Source organism: Aulostomus chinensis, chromosome 23 (assembly GCF_037954235.1).
Source record: "Aulostomus chinensis isolate RoL2024-O1b breed Wild chromosome 23, RoL_Achi_v1.0, whole genome shotgun sequence".
NCBI classification, from domain to species: domain Eukaryota; kingdom Metazoa; phylum Chordata; class Actinopteri; order Syngnathiformes; family Aulostomidae; genus Aulostomus; species Aulostomus chinensis.
The window spans coordinates 575,003-592,323 of NC_141342.1; the positions used below are offsets into that span (position 1 = coordinate 575,003).

At 43.0% G+C, this 17,321-nt stretch overlaps 1 protein-coding gene across 11 annotated transcripts in view; it reads right to left on the reverse strand.

Annotated features, from left to right (window-relative positions):
* The window catches only part of ryr2a (ryanodine receptor 2a (cardiac)), a 330,466-nt gene that overhangs the window by 87,523 nt on the left and 225,622 nt on the right, over window positions 1-17,321 (reverse strand). For all 11 annotated transcript variants that reach the window (XM_086195802.1, XM_086195797.1, XM_086195796.1 and 8 more), the window contains 8 exons: window positions 15,946-16,058; window positions 15,712-15,808; window positions 10,181-10,287; window positions 2,442-2,493; window positions 1,333-1,383; window positions 1,151-1,250; window positions 618-697; window positions 309-385 (listed from right to left, as the gene is read on the reverse strand). In XM_086195802.1, coding sequence (XP_086051928.1) covers window positions 309-385; window positions 618-697; window positions 1,151-1,250; window positions 1,333-1,383; window positions 2,442-2,493; window positions 10,181-10,287; window positions 15,712-15,808; window positions 15,946-16,058 — 677 coding nt within the window. The remainder of the gene's footprint in view (window positions 1-308; window positions 386-617; window positions 698-1,150; window positions 1,251-1,332; window positions 1,384-2,441; window positions 2,494-10,180; window positions 10,288-15,711; window positions 15,809-15,945; window positions 16,059-17,321) is intronic.

The following is a 17,321-nucleotide window of genomic DNA, read 5'->3' on the forward strand; positions in this document are numbered from 1 at the left end:
TGTTTTCAAAGGCTGTTGCTTTGCATAAATCAGGCCTCCTCAGACTTGGACCCATAAAAAGGGTGAGTTGGTGTTAGTGGGATTTTGTCCAGTGTGAAGATGAACTTACTCGTTCCTGGTGTGCAATATACTGGACCAAAAACAAGGCTCTCCCAGCAACTTCTTTAATTTGAACGATTCTTTCTTATGTACATTGTTTTCATTTTAACAATTCATTTTTCTGTAGAGTGTGAGTTCCCCAACTTAATGAGGTGAAATATTAAAACAGTGGAATACTATGTACAGTTCCAAAGCAAGAAAAATTTTACCTGCATGACTGCATCAGGCCAGCTAGACTCTGAAAGAAGCCAACATCCTTTTTGTCTTTCAGATAATCCAGCATTTTCTGTCAGACACAAAAAAAAAAATCATAGAAGCTGATTGTATTAACTCAATACAAATACAGAATACCACTGCAGTGCCTGTTAAGTGTCAACTTCTATGTCAGAATTCTAATCCCTTCCCAAAGCCATTCACTTACAATCTCACCTATTAGACAAAACAATATTCACAGCGAAAAATGTTATATTTATTTATTCATTTATTTAGGAGTTTCATGTCACTCTGTATAAAGATACCTGCTGTACAGTAGAGTTTCCTCCATTAAGAATAGCTATGCCCAGCTTCAGAGTAGAGGCTACCATAGGGCCCATCTCACCTGGTAAAAAGAACCCACACATTGGTAGAACAGATCGAAAGTTACTTCCTTGGGTTAACATCCATTTTGCAAAATATTTGAGCATATTCACTGTTAAACTGCATGCATTTTGTCTCTTAATTCATAAAATGAGTATCTGGATGAACAAAAATGTAAAATTATGAGGGAAGAATGCAGATTTTAAAGCCACAATTATCTAATAATTATTTATTTTGCATTTATTTTTGTTCATTGTTTTTGCAAATTAACCTGCATGTGTTTGACAATTGTTCTTTTTCTTTTTTATCTTTTTATTTTGTTTGGTTTTCTTTTTTGTTTCTTCAATTTTTTTTCTCTTGATTCATACTGATATCCATTTGTTGTCTTATTCACAATTCTTCCCTGTTCCATCTGAAGCCAAATAAAAGTTAGCCTAGAGATATTCATGATCCCCTTCATAACAACTTCTATTACCTTTGCTGGCACTAATGGTCTGAAGCACCATCTCAGCAGCTCCACGATCATGCAGTCGAGCCTGCTGATACAGTAGCTTCTGCTTCTCCATTTCCTTTTCCTATTCACATGTTAAGCACATATTTGACAGGCAGCAACAAGTTCATAGCCAAGACAATGAGAAAGCGTGATAGATCACCTACTTCAAAACTCTTCACTTCCTCTCCATCTTCATCCTCCTCGTCATGGCAACTCTAAGGAGAGGAGTGAGAATAAAACAGGGGCATACAGTATCAACAGAATATGAATACTTCTTGAAATTATGTACATATGTTTAATATGTGGCGTCAACTAACTGCTGTTGTTACTTGCAACCCTGCACAGCTGTCTCTCTGTAATGTGACACCTATTCCCCCACTCACACAAAACAGGAGGCCCTAGTCCTGTTTCTTCTCTTTTTTTGCTTTCATGTTGACAGGCCTTAAAGAAACTGACATTGCACCACTAAACATTTATAAAGTAAGCATATGGATTAGTTTTGGCTTCATGAAAATAAAAAAACACATTCATGAAAATGTGGCTAACAGCAGTGACATTCAGTAACTAATTTGGAGTCACTGTGGGAGAGCAAGCAATTAAAGTATAGATGGTAGCATCAAAGTGTTCTTCCAAACCATAGTTTCTCTGCACTGTCACATTCTATCACTAAATCCACAACACCCCAAGTAACAGAGCATATCTGAGTGGAAAAAAAAGTGTTCTAAACACATTCTATTATGTTTACAGGTTTTGTTTACAATGTCTTAATGAGATTCCCAAAAAATGTTTAAAACCACTGTTTCGTCCATGTGTGTGTCTCTCTCTCTGTATTATTAGCGAATTTCATATTTCAACTTAGTGGAAATATGTAAGAGAATCCAAATGTAAAGAGTCAAACTATTGTATTGAATCATATACACTATATCACGTTGTATCAAATCATCAAAGGACTGAATGTCATCATGCTGGATTGGTGTCCATTTAAACTCTATTTTTGGATGAAGTTGTATCATAGAACATTTTTCAAAATGCATATTGAAACAGTCTCACTGGCACACAAATTTTTAAATACCAAACAATCCTGGTTGTTGTTTTGTTGGTAGTTGGTATATTATGTTCTTAATATAACAAATTTACATTTTCAGAATTAGGCATACACAGTATGTCCAGTAAACATCTGAAAAACATCAGCTCAAAGATATAATAAAGAACCTGTGAATTATGTGTATTAGACAATACAACATCATGGGATTATCCCTGGTGTAGTTTGTACCTTGGCCATGATGTCAGCATAAGCCATGTAGAGATGATCCTCATCCAGTTTACTGGAACACAAAAATATCCATATCAAAATTCTAAAATTCATTCCATTTCATTGTCTTCCGCTTATTCCTATTAAGGGTCCCGGGGGGGGGGGGGGGGGGGGCTGGAGCCTATCCCAGCGGCTACGGGCGAGAGGCAGGCAGGGTTCACCCTGGACAAGCCAGTCCATCGCAGGGCCAACATACATAAACAAACAACCATTCATACCTATGGTCAATTTAGAGTATCCAATTAGCCTAGTCCCCAATTGCATGTCTTTGGACGGTGGGAAGAAGCCAGAGTACCCAGAGAGAACCCACACAGGCACAGGGAGAACATGGAGACTCTACACAGAAAGACCCCATGCCCAAGCCGGGACTCTAACCCAGAACCTTCTTGCTGTGAGGCGACAGTGTTAACCACTGCACCACCGCGCAGCTGAGATAAAATTCAGTATCATACAATTTTGCTTATTGTGCTGGTAGAGTGCCTGTGCTATGAGTATAGGGGAATCATGGCAAGGAACAGACTTTGGATAGCTACATGTCCATCAAAATATCAACAGGTATAGATGGCCTCAACAACAGCTGGCAGATAGCAAGTATAATTTCTTAAAAAGCTCTTACCAGCATATTTATGAACATTAAAAAATAATAATTAAAAAAGAAAGCCAAATAAGAGACAATTTCCAGCAAAACCAAGTGTTTGATTTGTTTAAGTCTTTTTCTACCCCAATTTCTATTGACAATACGCTATTTTCATGCTGTCCTGGACATTGTTGTGGACATTAATTTATTAAGTGTATTACAGTTTTATTTTAGTTTATTATAGTTTCTGCGATTTATTGCTCTTGTAATTTTTCTGCTGCTACTTCTCTGTTTCTGCTGCTGTAACAGTGCCAATTTCCCCACTATCTTATCTTAACTTACCTCTCTGCAAATCTGGAAAAGACAATATACTGCCACTTGCTTACTCCATTATATGTTGAGTTGCCAGCCTCTTCTTATTTATTCTTATCTGGCTTCATACCTGGAGATGACTGGTAGCAAACAAGACCAATTTTGTCTATAGGAACACGTACTGTAGGAATAATACTGGCATAAGTTTTAACATGATAAAAAAGGTCCATATCGTGATAAACTGACGCAAAGCTCTCAGTGTGTCTTCTATACAAGATCACAAGGACAAACAAGTTTCACCCATTACAGCAAAAACATACCACTTCACATGGGCAGACTTTGAAGATAGGGAAGGAGATAGCAGCCGGGAATCAGAATCCCTTTTGCAAGGGAGAATTGTCCATGGTAGGATTATAACAAGTTTCACATGATGAGAATAAAGAAGTGAAGACAGCAACACAAAACATACATAAAATAAACTTGCAACTACATAAAAAAAACAACAGCAATTGCTAAATTACAGGACATTTGCATTCAGTACAAAGGAAGCCCCTAATCCTGATTTCTAAACTTCCATACTAATCCCTGATCTCCCATTGCGGTAAGCGTGTGACCTCACTCCCTGTTTGTGCATTGCAGAACGTAGTGCTTTGCTTGCTGTGCTAGCTAAAGTGTGATCATCCCACCCCATAATTCTTTATTTGTTGACAAATTACCTTCCCAAACTACATATTTATTTGCTTTATTTGGCCTAATTTTAAAGATTATCTGTCTGATAGTCTAAGGGTCTAAGGGCAACAAACTGTTTGTGTAAATGGGCTATACAAATAAAATTGCCTTGCCTTGCCTTGATAGCGACAGCCTTTATTTCTGTAAACTCTCCACTCTAAGCTAGCAATGGCTTACCCCTCTCACTCTCCTCTCTCCTGCTCAGTGTGCCACATGTTTAGCTTCTCCTCAGCCTCCTTTAGTGATATGGATAAGTGCGTTAAATGTAGTTTATTTGTAGCGTTGGAGGTGAGGCTTAGCGAGGTTGATTGGACCTGCTGCGGCTCCGCACTGATGGATCCAATCAATTAGCCGCTAGAGCTAGCCAGTCTTCGTTAGCTGGTGCGGACCATCTTAGCTTAGCCCCAACTATCGTTCCCCTGGCAGCTCTCGAGCAGCCGGGAAACCAGGGTGGCTGGGTGACTGTCTGAAGGAAGCCTAGTCCAAAGCAGAAGCCTGCTGTCAGCGACTAACCACCACTTCACGTCTCTAACAGGTTCTTCCCACTCTGCAACACACCCGCAGAGAAATCTACTCTGGTAATTGGAAGTTCCATTCTCAGAAACGTGAAATTAGCGACACTGGCAACCATAGTCTAGTGCATTCCAGGAGCCAGAGCGGGCGACGTCGAGTCAAATTTAAAACTCCTGGCTAAAAGTAAACGCAAATACGATAAAATCATTATCCACTTCGGCGGTAATGTCATCCGACTACGCCAGAGTTGATGTGTACATGTGCGAAGACGATGTCAGACTTCCGAGTGTTCTCTGGACCCCTGCCTAATCGGACCAGTGACGACATGTTTAGCCGCATGTCGTTGTTCAACCGCTGGCTGTCGAGGTGGTGTCCAGCAAACCAAGTGGGCTTCATAGATAATTGGAAATTTTTCTGATGGAGACCTGGTCTGATTAGGAGGGATGGCATCCATCCCACGTTGGACGGAGCTGCTCTCATCTCTAGAAATATGGCCCAGTTTATAAAAGAACCAAAACCCTGACAACACAGAGTTCAGACCAGGAAGCAGAGCTGCCGTCTTACATGCTTCTCTGCGGGTCCATTCGGGCACTTACCACCCAAAACTACATAGAGACTGTGTCTGTCCCCCGACCACGTCAGTTTACTCATTCCAATTCTACTTGTAGAGGAGTCAATCAGAAAAACCTAATCAAAGTTAAAACAACTACTAAATGAACAAAATAAAATCTAAAAATTAGATGTGGACTTTTAAATATCAGATCTCTGACACCAAAAACTGAATTGATTAATGAATTGATATCTGACAATTGTATTGACCTGCTCTGTCTCACTGAAACCTGGCTGTGTGATGATGAGTATGTTCGTCTAAATGAATCCACTCCTCCCAGTCACATTAATACTCACATTCCCCGAGGCTCTGGCCGAGGAGGTGGAGTTGCTGCCATTTTTGACGAAAGTTTAGTCATAAATCCCAAACCCAAAACAAGTTTAATTTCATTTGAAAGCCTGATTCTTAGTTTGTCTCAACCACCTGGAAAACAGTACAGCCACTCTTGTCTATTATTGTGTACCGCCCTCCTGGGCCTTACTCTGAATTCTTATCTGAATTCTCAGAGTTTATATCCAGTTTAGTTCTCAAATCAGAGAAAGTCATGATTGTAGGTGACTTCAATATTCATGTGGATGTTAATAACGACAGTCTGGGTGCTGCATTTCTCCCTCTTCTAGACACAATTGGTTTCCATCAGTCTGTTCATGAACTGACTCACCGTCACAACCACACTCTCGACCTTGTCCTAACATATGGAATTGAAGTTGAACATCTAGTTGTATTTCCACAGAACGTGCTTTTATCAGACCATCAATTAATCACTTTTGAATTTATACTAATCAACTACACTCAGGAAAACGGTGGTTTCCAGATATTTATCTGATCAGGCTGTAGCTGGATTTAAGGAAGCGATTCCAGTGGTGCTAAATTCAGTGTCATGTCCCATTGTTACAGAGGAAACTGTTGTCAACCATAGTCCTTCCCAAATTGATAATTTTATTGATAGAGCGACAGGCACCTGAGGATCAACTTTGGACTCAATTGCCCCATTAAAAAATAAATCTATAAATCCAAGGAAACAAGCACCTTGGTACAATTCAGAAACCAGACAGCTTAAACAAAAAACCCAGAAGTTAGAGAGAATATGGTGGTCCTATAAGAAAGCCAAGTGCATAGCGAGAGCAGCCTAATACTCAACACTAATAGAGGAACACAAGAACAACCCTAGGTTCCTCTTCAGTACTGTAGCTAGACTGACAGAGAGCCACAGCTCTACTGAACCCAGCATTCCTGTTTCCCTGGGCAGCAAAGATTTCATGGACTTCTTTAATGACAAAATTGTCCTTATTAGAGAGAAAATTCACCTCCTCCTGCCATCAGCTGACAACATGGCACCTATAGCCTAAGAAGCCTTAGAGGCTGCTGGAGGACCAGACGTACACTTTGACAGTTTTTCTGCCATTAGCCTTGATGAGCTCAGTTCAATCATTTCCTCCTCTAAACCATCCACCTGTCTTCTAGACCCCATCCCAACCAAGCTACTTAAGGACTATCTACCCCTCGTTAGCACCTCCCTCTCAGATATGATCAATGTGTCGCTGTTATCTGGTTACGTCCCACAGTCCTTTAAAGTGGCAGTAATTAGACCCCTTCTCAAAAAAACAACCCTGGATCCAGACGTTTTGGCCATCGACAGACCAATATCAAATCTTCCATTTCTCTCCAAAATTCTGGAGAAAGCAGTTGCTAAACAGCTGTGTGACTTTCTCAATAGCAACAGCCTATTAGAGGATTTCCAGTCAGGTTTCAGGATTCATCATAGCACAGAAACAGCACTTGTCAAAGTGACCAATATCCTCCGACTAGCATCAGATGAGGGACTCTGTGCTGGTCTTATTAGATCTTAGTGCAGCTTTTGATACCATTGATCACTATATCCTTCTACAGAGACTGGAACATGTCATTGGCATTGAAAGAGCTGCACTAAACTAGTTCAGGTCATATTTACTAGGTCGATCTCAGTTCGTACAAACTAATGATAAACCCTCGGAAACCACTGCAGTCACTTACGGTGTTCCACAAGGCTCTGTGCTTGGACCAATCCTCTTCACCCTTTATCTGCTTCCTCTCGGTCACATTATTAGGAAACACTCAATTAATTAGGGCCTGAGCCTAAAGTCCCTTCAGGAGAAGACCCTATTATGTTTGCTCGGCAGAGCAACACATTAGCAGCACTAAAAACACACACTTAGTGTGTACTCGGTTTGAATTTTACAAGCCCTCAAATTTGGGGAGACACGTTTCACGCTTACAATAGAAGCCTATGGGGAAACCGTGTCCTCTCAGGGTACATACTCTCAAACAAACGCTTCTCACGTCTACACCATACATCCCACAGCTTTAACAAACACACCACTGCATTCCTGATAAAAAATCCCTACAAAAATATGGTATTATGTGTCACTTTTGATACACGTATGCTGATTTATTTCACTTTTACACACTAAAATTCTGTTGATCCTCCTCTGCTCTCCACTCTAGCACAGATCAAAGACAGAGAAGTGGGGGAGGGGTTCTTAAAGGGCCAGCTCTCAGCTCTGCTCTCACTCGCTGATCAGACTCAGGCTTCTAACTCAGGCCTACAGATTTGGCACATACACCATTGGACTCGGGCCGGCGTCAACAACGTGGCCATAGGCCCTAACAACCCTGCTTGCAGCTTTAATTTTTGGTGAAGAAGGCCCAGCAGCGACTCTACTTCCTGAGGGTGCTCAGGAAAGAACAGCTTGACACCAACCTGCAGGTGACCTTCTACCGCTCAACCAGTGAGAGCCTGCTGACATACACTGTGTCAGTGTGGCACTCCAGCTGCACTGAAGCTGACAGGAAGAGACTGCAGAGAGTGACCAACACAGCACAAAATATCATCGGATGCCCCCTGCCTGACCTAACCACCATCTACACCTCATGCAGCCTTAACAAAGCCAAGAACATCATCAAGGACAGCACTCATCCCGCACTCCACCTATTCAACCTGTTGCCCTCTGGCAGGCGCTACAGGTCCATGCCAGCAAAGACAAACAGACACCATGACACCATGCTCAACGCAAGCTTGCACTAAGGAACTGAAGTGCCTTCACACAATTACCGGCACTATCTTTTCTTTTCCACCACCAAATCTGCCAGCCTCCTACACAAAACCAGCTCAGGATGAAGACTGAACTGGATAAGTACCTCTATATGTTTTGCACTATTACTAGGACTGTTCTGCCATGTTTGAACTGCAAATGCTATGTCACCTCAATCTGTTGATGACACAGCCACCTTGAATCTGGTACTATAATGTGCCTGTGCACCTAGATGCACCACAGCACCACTTAAAGCTGTTATCCACTCCCACATGTATCCACAGTGGGACTTGAGTTCTCTTCGATCAGGATCTGTCCTTTAATGCCCACATTAAGCAAATTTCTAGGACTGCTTTCTTTCATTTAAGAAACATTGCTAAGATCAGACACATCCTGTCTCAAAAGGATGCAGAAAAGCTAGTCCATGCCTTTTTCACTTCCAGGCTGGATTACTGCAATTCCCTCCTATCAGGCTGTACCAGTAACTCCCTAAAGACTCTCCAGCTGGTCCAAAATGCTGCTGCCTGCGTGTTGACGAGAACTAGTAGAAGAGACCATGTCTCTCCTGTACTGGCTTCTCTGCATGGCTCCCTGTCAAATTTAGAATATAATTCAAAATTCTCCTTCTAACAGACAAAGTCCTCAACCATCAGGCACCTTCATATTTGACAGAGCTCCTAGTTCCCTATTATCCAGCTAGAACCCTTCGATCCCAGGATGCGGGGTTACTGGTGGTTCCTAGAGTTTCTGAAAGTAGAACGGGAGCCAGAGCCTTCAGCTATCAGGCTCCCCTCCTGTGGAACCATCTCCCAGTTTCGGTCCGGGATGCAGACACCCTCTCAACCTTTAAGAGCAGACTTAAGACCTTCCTTTTTGATCAGGCTTATATGGGCTGCTTAGGCTGGCCCTTAAATATGCTGCTATAGGCTTAGGCTGCTGGGGGATCTCCCATGGTGCACTGGGCTTCTCTCTACTCCTCTCTGTCCTCCTATATTTGTCATACATAAATCACACTCATATGTATTACTAACTCATCTTCTTCTCCGGACCCTTCGGGCTCCCCTCATCCCAGATCCCGGGTGCTGCTAGAGGAGGCTGCAGACCTGAAGAAGCTAAAGCTACCACCCATAGCTCCACCTGCTCACGTCCCTGCCTGTCCATCAGTCTCTTCCTTTCTCTCTCTCTTTATCTCTGTCCCACTCTTTCCTTCTGCATATCTGTCTCCCTCCATTATCTATAACCCTTCTTTGTCTCTGCCCCGCTCTCCTGCTCTCTTCCCCCCCAACCGGTCAAAGCAAAGGCTGTCCCCATTTAGCCTGGATCTGCTCAACATTCCTGCCTGTTAAAAGGAAGGTTTTCGTCACCGCTGATGCAGGATGTGCTTGCTCATGGAGAAATGTTGGGTGTAAATTCATTGAAGGAGTGTAGTACTAGACCTGCTCTACCTGTAAAGTGTCATGAGATAACTTTTGTTGTGATTTGGCACTATATAAATAAAATTGACTTGACTTGACTTGACTCATCAAGTAATCTAGTTTAACGTGTCATGGAAATTGCACCAGGTTGAAGGTGTTAAGCCTTTTATTGTTTTATTAAAAAAGTATTTTCACCAAAAACTGAGGAATTTGATACATTGTGTATTTACATTACCAAATGTCATGACACCCTGATAATATAAGGAGTCAAGAGAACAGAAACAGGAAAGCTGGGCAGTATAGCCATATAATGAAAAATGTACCACTGTTTAACTTACAAGTTGTATCCATTGATGGGGTCCCTAAATTTACAATCTAAACCCTTGAATGGCATCTATGAAATTATAATTTATGTTAAGAAAACTTGTGGTGGAACCTTTTTCCTTCTGTTATGTTTGTATGTCACCACTTACCACTTCTCTGTGAGGGCTGTTCTACTGAACAGCTGAATGAGCTGATGAAGTGGGTCAATGTGTTTAACTCCCTCCTCATCCTCAGATGGCTCTTGTTCACCATGTTTCTGAAATGAGCAAATATTCATCACATGAGATGGACAAAATGCATTTACTTTAAATTTAGGTTTGGGAATATTCACGTTATTTACCTATAAAAAAATGGGTTGGTTTGTTGAAAGTAATTCACAATTGTTTAAGTGTCCAAGCAGCATGTCTTTATCATCGCAAAAATTATATGGGCCAAAGAAACAATAAAAGTTCCAAAATTTGGCAGAAAAGTATCAAATCGATTACAGTGAGAGGAAGTGAAACCCCAAAAGCATAATATGACCTCTTTATCTTGGGATGAAGTTTCTTTATGTATGGTCTCTCTTTAAGAAAGTTATATACAACTTACATCCATCCATCATCTACTGCTTAACCTGTTAAGGGTCGCGGGGGGGGGGGGTGGAGCCTATCCCAGCAGCCTTCATGCAAGAGGCGGGGTTCACCCTGGACGGGTCACCAGTCCATTGCAGGGCCAAAACATATAGATAGACAACCATTCACACTCACAGCCACGCCTAGTGTTTGTGACTGTGGGAGGAAGCCGTAATACCTGGAGAGAATACCTGGAGAACACAGAAACTCCACACAGAAAGACCTTGTGCCCAAGCTGGGGTTTGAACCTGGAACCTTCTTGCAGTGAGGTGACAGTCCTAACCACTGCACCTCCGTGCCACCCGATATATAACTTGAGTTGTCAAAATCAAATCAGTTGTTAAACTTCATTCAACTGTCTACTGTGACAGCCCCTCCGTTCCACTAGGTGTCCCTCGCTGGTTTCTCTTTCTCATTGCAGGATCTGAGTCATGGCGTAGGGTCCTCATCAGCCTTATCAGTCACACCTGGGCCTGGTGTGATCTGATTTATAAAGGTTACGTGTTTCCCTCTTTCTGACTCTCTTTTTTTCACCTCACGGACACGGCTGCAGGTTTGTTTGTTGTTTCACACATCCACACACGCATCCACACATGCTTACATGACTGATACTGACTTCCATGTTGTTTTCTTTAGTTATTATTCTTTCTTTTGGCAAAATAAAAATGCTTACTCATACTTGCACATCCGTCTGGTCTCCCATTTTTGTCATGGCCTAAGACCCGGGCTGTGACAAATAGGGGCTCGTCAGGGATTTTTGTTAACCCGTTGTCTGTGTGACGCTGGAGATCAGCTGTTGCCTGGTAATGTATGTTTAGCGTTGCGCCTTGTTTTATGAATGAGTTGCGCAATCTGGTTGTTGGGAGACTTCGACTAGTATGGTGAGTGTGTTGTTTAGCTGTTTTTGTTAAATGTAAGCAGCTGTATGGTGAGACAACTTGTTGTTTTGTTCTGAGGGATGTGTGTTTGTGTCATTCAATGGTATTATGCTGCTTATTTTGTGGCACTGAGTTCTGTGGTCCTGTGGACAGCCGTAATCAATTGCCGTTGTGCTGTCCCTGGTTAGGTCTAAGAGCTGGTTCCCTTTGGAATTCGTCTGGGGGGTTTGTTCGTGTGATATGAATGTGGTTGTGGTCTTGGGGGCACGTCCAAAGCTGCAGGGGAGTCGCCATTTTATGGTTGCTTTCTGGGCTGCCGGGTTTCAATAAGTCAATACCCACAGCAAGTAGCACCCGAAGACTAGGGGGGCTTAGCTAGTGTTTGGATAGGCAGTTAGAGGGACAGGGTAGCAGGGATGTTTTGGCTGCGCGTCGGGGCTGGTTGGAGCTCAGTGTGCTGCTGGTAGGAGTGTAACCTGGCTTTGTGGCATCACTTTGGGATAGTTGTGTGTTTGGACAGGTAAATTGGGCTGTGTTGGGTCATGGCTAGTCCGGAGGATTTTTTTTGAGAGCTCTGTCGGAGGAGTCATTGGAGCGATACTCACTGGAGCAATTGTTGAGGATTGCTGAAAATTTTGAATTGGAAGTTGGTGATAAGAGAGTGAAAGAGAACATTAAGGCTATTATTAAAGCCAGTTTGACTGAATCAGGTGTTTTTAGACCTAAGGGGCAGGCTGCTGGTCCTGGGCTCGAAGCTTTTGGGCCACCTGGTCCTGGTGAAGCTGGTTTAACTTTTGAGCAGAGAAGAGAACTGCTCTTACAGAATTTACAAACCAAAATGGAAAAACTGGCTGTCAAGAAGTTGACACGAGAGGCAGAAATTAAAAGGCTTGAGGCGTAGGAGCGTAGGTTATGTGGCCTTAATGCAGGTGTGGGCTATGCCTCTCTTCCTGTTCTGGGTAGGTCCACTTCTGGTTCTTTTGATGTTGCTAGTAATCTGCGTTTGGTTCCTCACTTTTGTGAGCCTGACCTGGATACCTTTTTCTCACTTTTTGAGCTGAGAGTTGTGAGTGGTCAGACTCTGATTGCACATTACTCTTACAATGTGTGTTCACAGGTGAAGTGCACTCCTCTTTCTGTGGCTGAAAGTAAGGTATATGCAATGGTCAAGGCTGCAGTGTTACAGGCTTATGAGTTGGTGCCCGAGGCGTATCACCAGAGGTTTTGGACATGGGAGAAGTCTGGTAAGCAGACACACATGGCGTCACTCATTTCAGTCTATGGTATGCTGCATTGAAGGTGGCGACATATGAGGCTTTGTGGGATTTGGTCATTCTGGAGCAGTTTAAAAATTCTATTCTCAGCCACATTGCTACTTCTATCAATGAACATAAGGTGAAGGCTGCTGCAGAGGCCACTAGACTGGCAGACGAGTATGTGCTTATGCACAAGGGTGACCGTGAGCATGATCGGGATGATATTTACAGGGTGGATGGCAGTAAGTTTCCTGCAGCAGGTAAATGGGAGGAAAGAGCTGGTCCTCGCCTTGGTAGACAAGAACGGGCTGCATGGGGTCAGACTCAGTTTGATTCAACCAAAATTTGTAACTACTGTAAAGAGAGGTGACACTGGAAAGCTGATTGCCCTAGATGGGGGAGTAGTGGGGTGCAGGGTAAATCTGCTGCATCGGCTGCCTCTGTTAAATATGTCAGTCCTGTTGTTTCTGCATGTCAACAGGGGGAGGATGGAGTGAAGAACGGCTTGGAGGAATCAGATTTCTCAGTTTTGTGTCTGATGGCTGTGTGTCAGTAGTGGGAAGTGACATCACTTTGCCAGTAAAAATTCTGAGAGATACTGGTGCTTTTGATTCCCAAATTGTGAGATCTGTGTTGCCTTTTCCCCAGAAAACTAATACAGGAGACCATGTTCTGATGGGGGGGATGGATTTGATGGTATTGCCTGTGCTGCTGCATAGACTGGTGCTTATCTGTGGATTGGTCCAAGGTGAGGTTGTCATGGGTGTAAATCCTGCACTGCCAGTTGAGGGCTTGGACATTATTCTAGGGAACAACCTGGTGGGTAACCATGTGTGGGCCGAGGGTCCACCCTCTCCCATAGTAATATCCTTACCCTTGGTTACAGGACAATCAGATGAGAGTGCTCAGTGTTTTCCTGGAGTGTTCACAGTTTGTGCAGTGACCTTAGCCATGTGCCGTCCAGAGTCAGAAACAGAGCCTGCATCAGAGCAGGGTGGAGCAGAGGAGAGTGGGGGTTTCCCTGTGGTTATTCCTGATTCTCTTTTGTCTGTTTCTTGCAGTGACCTGGTGGCAGAGCAGAGAGCTGATCCCTCTCTGAGCCAGCTGTTCAACAGAGTTCTCACTGGTGATGATGCAAAGAGTGCTACAAATGGTTACACGCTGAAGGATAAACTACAGGTGAGGAAATGGATGCCACACAGGGAAAACTTTGTTGGTGATCTGGTTTTCCAGATTGTGGCTCCATCTTGGTTTCCTGATGAAGAGTTGAGGACTTCTCATGATCAGTCAGTGCATTTGGGAGTTCATAAGACATATGAGTATTTTTTGCTGTACTTCTTCTGGCCTCGTGTGAAGAGGGATGTGTCCAGGTACATTAAAACATATCATACATGTCAAATGATAGGAAAGTCTAATCATTGCACTGTTTCCTATCCATTGCAAAGCCATTTGAGCATCTGATAACTGATTGTGTGGGTCCCTTACCTTGCTCCAAGTCTGGTAGCAATTACTTGCTTACAGTAATGTGTCAAAGCACAAGGTATCCCGCTGCTTATCTGTTGCATTCCATTACTGCTAAATTGGTAAGAACTGACCCAGTACACTTCCATCCATCCATTGTCTTCTGCTTATTCCCATAAAGGGGGGGGGGGGGTGGGCTGGGCTGGAGTCTATCCCAGCGGCTACAGGCGAGAGGCGGGGTACACCATGGACAGGTCGCCAGTCAGTTCATTTCCATCTTTGGGATTCCAAAAGTAATCCAGAGGGATCAGGGCTTACATTTTTCATCTCATTTGTTTGCACAAGTTCTAAAAACGCTCTGAGTGAAGTATAACCAGGCATCTGCGTACCATGCTCAGAGTCAAGGGGCACTGGAGAGGTTTCACCAGACCCTGACGTCTCTGTTGCAGGGGTATTGTGTTGAACTAAATCAAAATTGGGAAGAAGGCCTGCTGTACTTATTGTTAGCTGCCAGGGAGGTTGTGCAGGAAAGCAACAGTTTTAGCCCTAATGAATTAGTTTTTGGGCATACAGTGTGGGGGCCACTCACTCTGCAACATGATGCTGTGGCACAACCAGAATCTCCTAGTAATTTGATTGATTATGTAAATGGATTCCAGCATTGGTTGTATATGGCTGGGGAGATGGCGAGGGACAAGTTGGTCTCTTCACAGGAGGAGGTGAAGCGTCGGTATGACCAGAAAGCTGAGGTTTACCGGTTTAGTCCTGGGGACCAGGTCCTTGTTTTGCTGCCCGTCATCATTTCTCCTTTCCAAGCTAAGTTCACTGGCCCGTTCACAGTTTTACATCAGGTTTCAGATAAAAACTAGCTGTTGTCAACACCAAAGTGTAGAAAATCAACTCAACTCTGTCATGTAAACCTTCTGAAACCCTACTTTGCTCGTGTAGCAGGGCCTACTGTTTCTAGAGGCAAGGAACAGGAGGAGTCTGTGAAACCAGTTTCAGTAGCTGCAGCGGTGGGTAGTTCTATGAATTTTCTCTCAACAGGAGGATGATGGGGTTACACCACCTGATGACAGTTTGTTGCGGAGCAGGTTAAAAAAGTCTGAAACACTACGTAAGCTGGAGACTCTGTTTGGCCATATGTCAGAGGAGAGGTGCACTGAGCTGTCTGTTCTAATTAACAGTTACTTGTGTCTGTTTAATGATACACCGAGCCGTATGCATCTAATAGAGCATGATATTAATGTAGGTGAAGCACAGTCGATCCGGTTTAACAATGCTCTCACTCAGGGGCCTCCATGAAAGCAGGAATATTGTCCTGTCCAATACAGCCAAGGGGAGAGGGAACAGAATACTGAAAAGTGCACACAACAATTAACACAGGTTTCACATGCAGGCCAGAGCATTAGGGTTATCAGTGTGGGTCACAGATCAAACATGATCTATTGCACAGGCACTGAATTTAACTTACAGCAAGATCTTCTATAAGTTTATCTTCAAAATAGTGTTCTTCTGCTTCAATCCAAGATTTCTCATAGCCCTGCAGGAACAAGTTGATGGCACGATGCCTAGTTTGGAAAAGAATATTTCTGGAATTAATACAAAAGTTACAACACAATTTCATGTCTTTTCACAAAATATAATCAATACACAGTGTACATATATGCACACACCAGATGTGGATAAATGCTTGTGCATAACTTACCTGGGCAAGTTATATAAAGGTGCCATCCTAAAGCAAGCAACCACAGCTCTCTTTCTCTGTTTTGACAGCAGTTTGTGCCACACAGCCTTCTTACTGCGCTGTGGGTGCTCAACCTGAAGGTACAAACAAAACTCAAGACAGGTTCCTTTCAGTTAAGAGACAAAAATATTTTGTTAATTTGAAAATGTTAAACTATATGGAAAATGCATGTAACAGAAATTGTGTTTCTGTTTTGAAGATATTTGTCTTGTCTATGTTTGTGAACTAGGGCTGCACGGTGGTGCAGTGGTTAGCACTGTGGCCTCACAGCAAGAAGGTTCCGAGTTCGAGTCCTGGCTCGGGCGCGGGATCTTTCTGTGTGGAGTTTGCATGTTCTCCCCGTGCCTGCTTGGGTTCTCTCCGGGTACTCCGGCTTTCTCCCACCATCCAAAGACATGCAATTTGGGGACTAGGCTGATTGGATTCTCTAAATTGACCGTAGGTATGAATGTGAGTGTGAATGGTTGTTCGTCTCTGTATGTTGGCCCTGCGATGGACTGGCGACCTGTCCAGGGTGTACCCCGCCTCTCGCCTGTTGATGCTGGGATAGGCTCCAGCCCCCCCGCGACCCTTACTAGTAAAGAATAAGCGGAAGATGACGATGGATGGATGGATGTTTGTGAACTAGCCTGCCTGCATTACAGGCTCATCCCTAATAAGGAACATTTACTGCATTTTGAAAAATAAAAGCAAAAGACCCTTCACTAACACACCAAACAGGCTAGGCCATATTTCCTACTTGTAAATGAGTGTGACAGCAAATGTGACTTCTATTGTGGTTCTCTCGCCTAATGACAACTCAAACCACTACCATCACATTCATACAATGAGAGCAAGTCATCAGAAACTATTCTGCCAGTTTGGTATGTTGCTCAAGGATACCTTAACATGGTCAGCTGCCACACACCTATTGCCACCTGTGTCTGCCATGGATTGGACTCCATTGATTGATTGAATAATGACCACATATATTTAGAGATGTCCTGATCCATTTTTTGACCCCAATCTGATTCCAATCTATAAAATTTAGTCTGCTGATACCTGTTCCCATACACAGTTGAAAACTTCAAATAGGCCTACATTAAAGGTAATTCAATGTATCTACTTGTCAGTAGAAGAAGGTTTCCATATTAACCGGTTAACCAACTACTAACTGCTAACAAGTATTTTTAAACTGAATATCATCAGTTAAATGGTTAAAAGTTTGCCTTATGGTAGACACATAAAAGCATTTCAATGCATTTAATCACTGGCGTGTTGGGTATATAACCATACTACAGAGTTGGATAATAAAATACTATATCAGAATAATAATAATCTTATTAATAACTTGGACT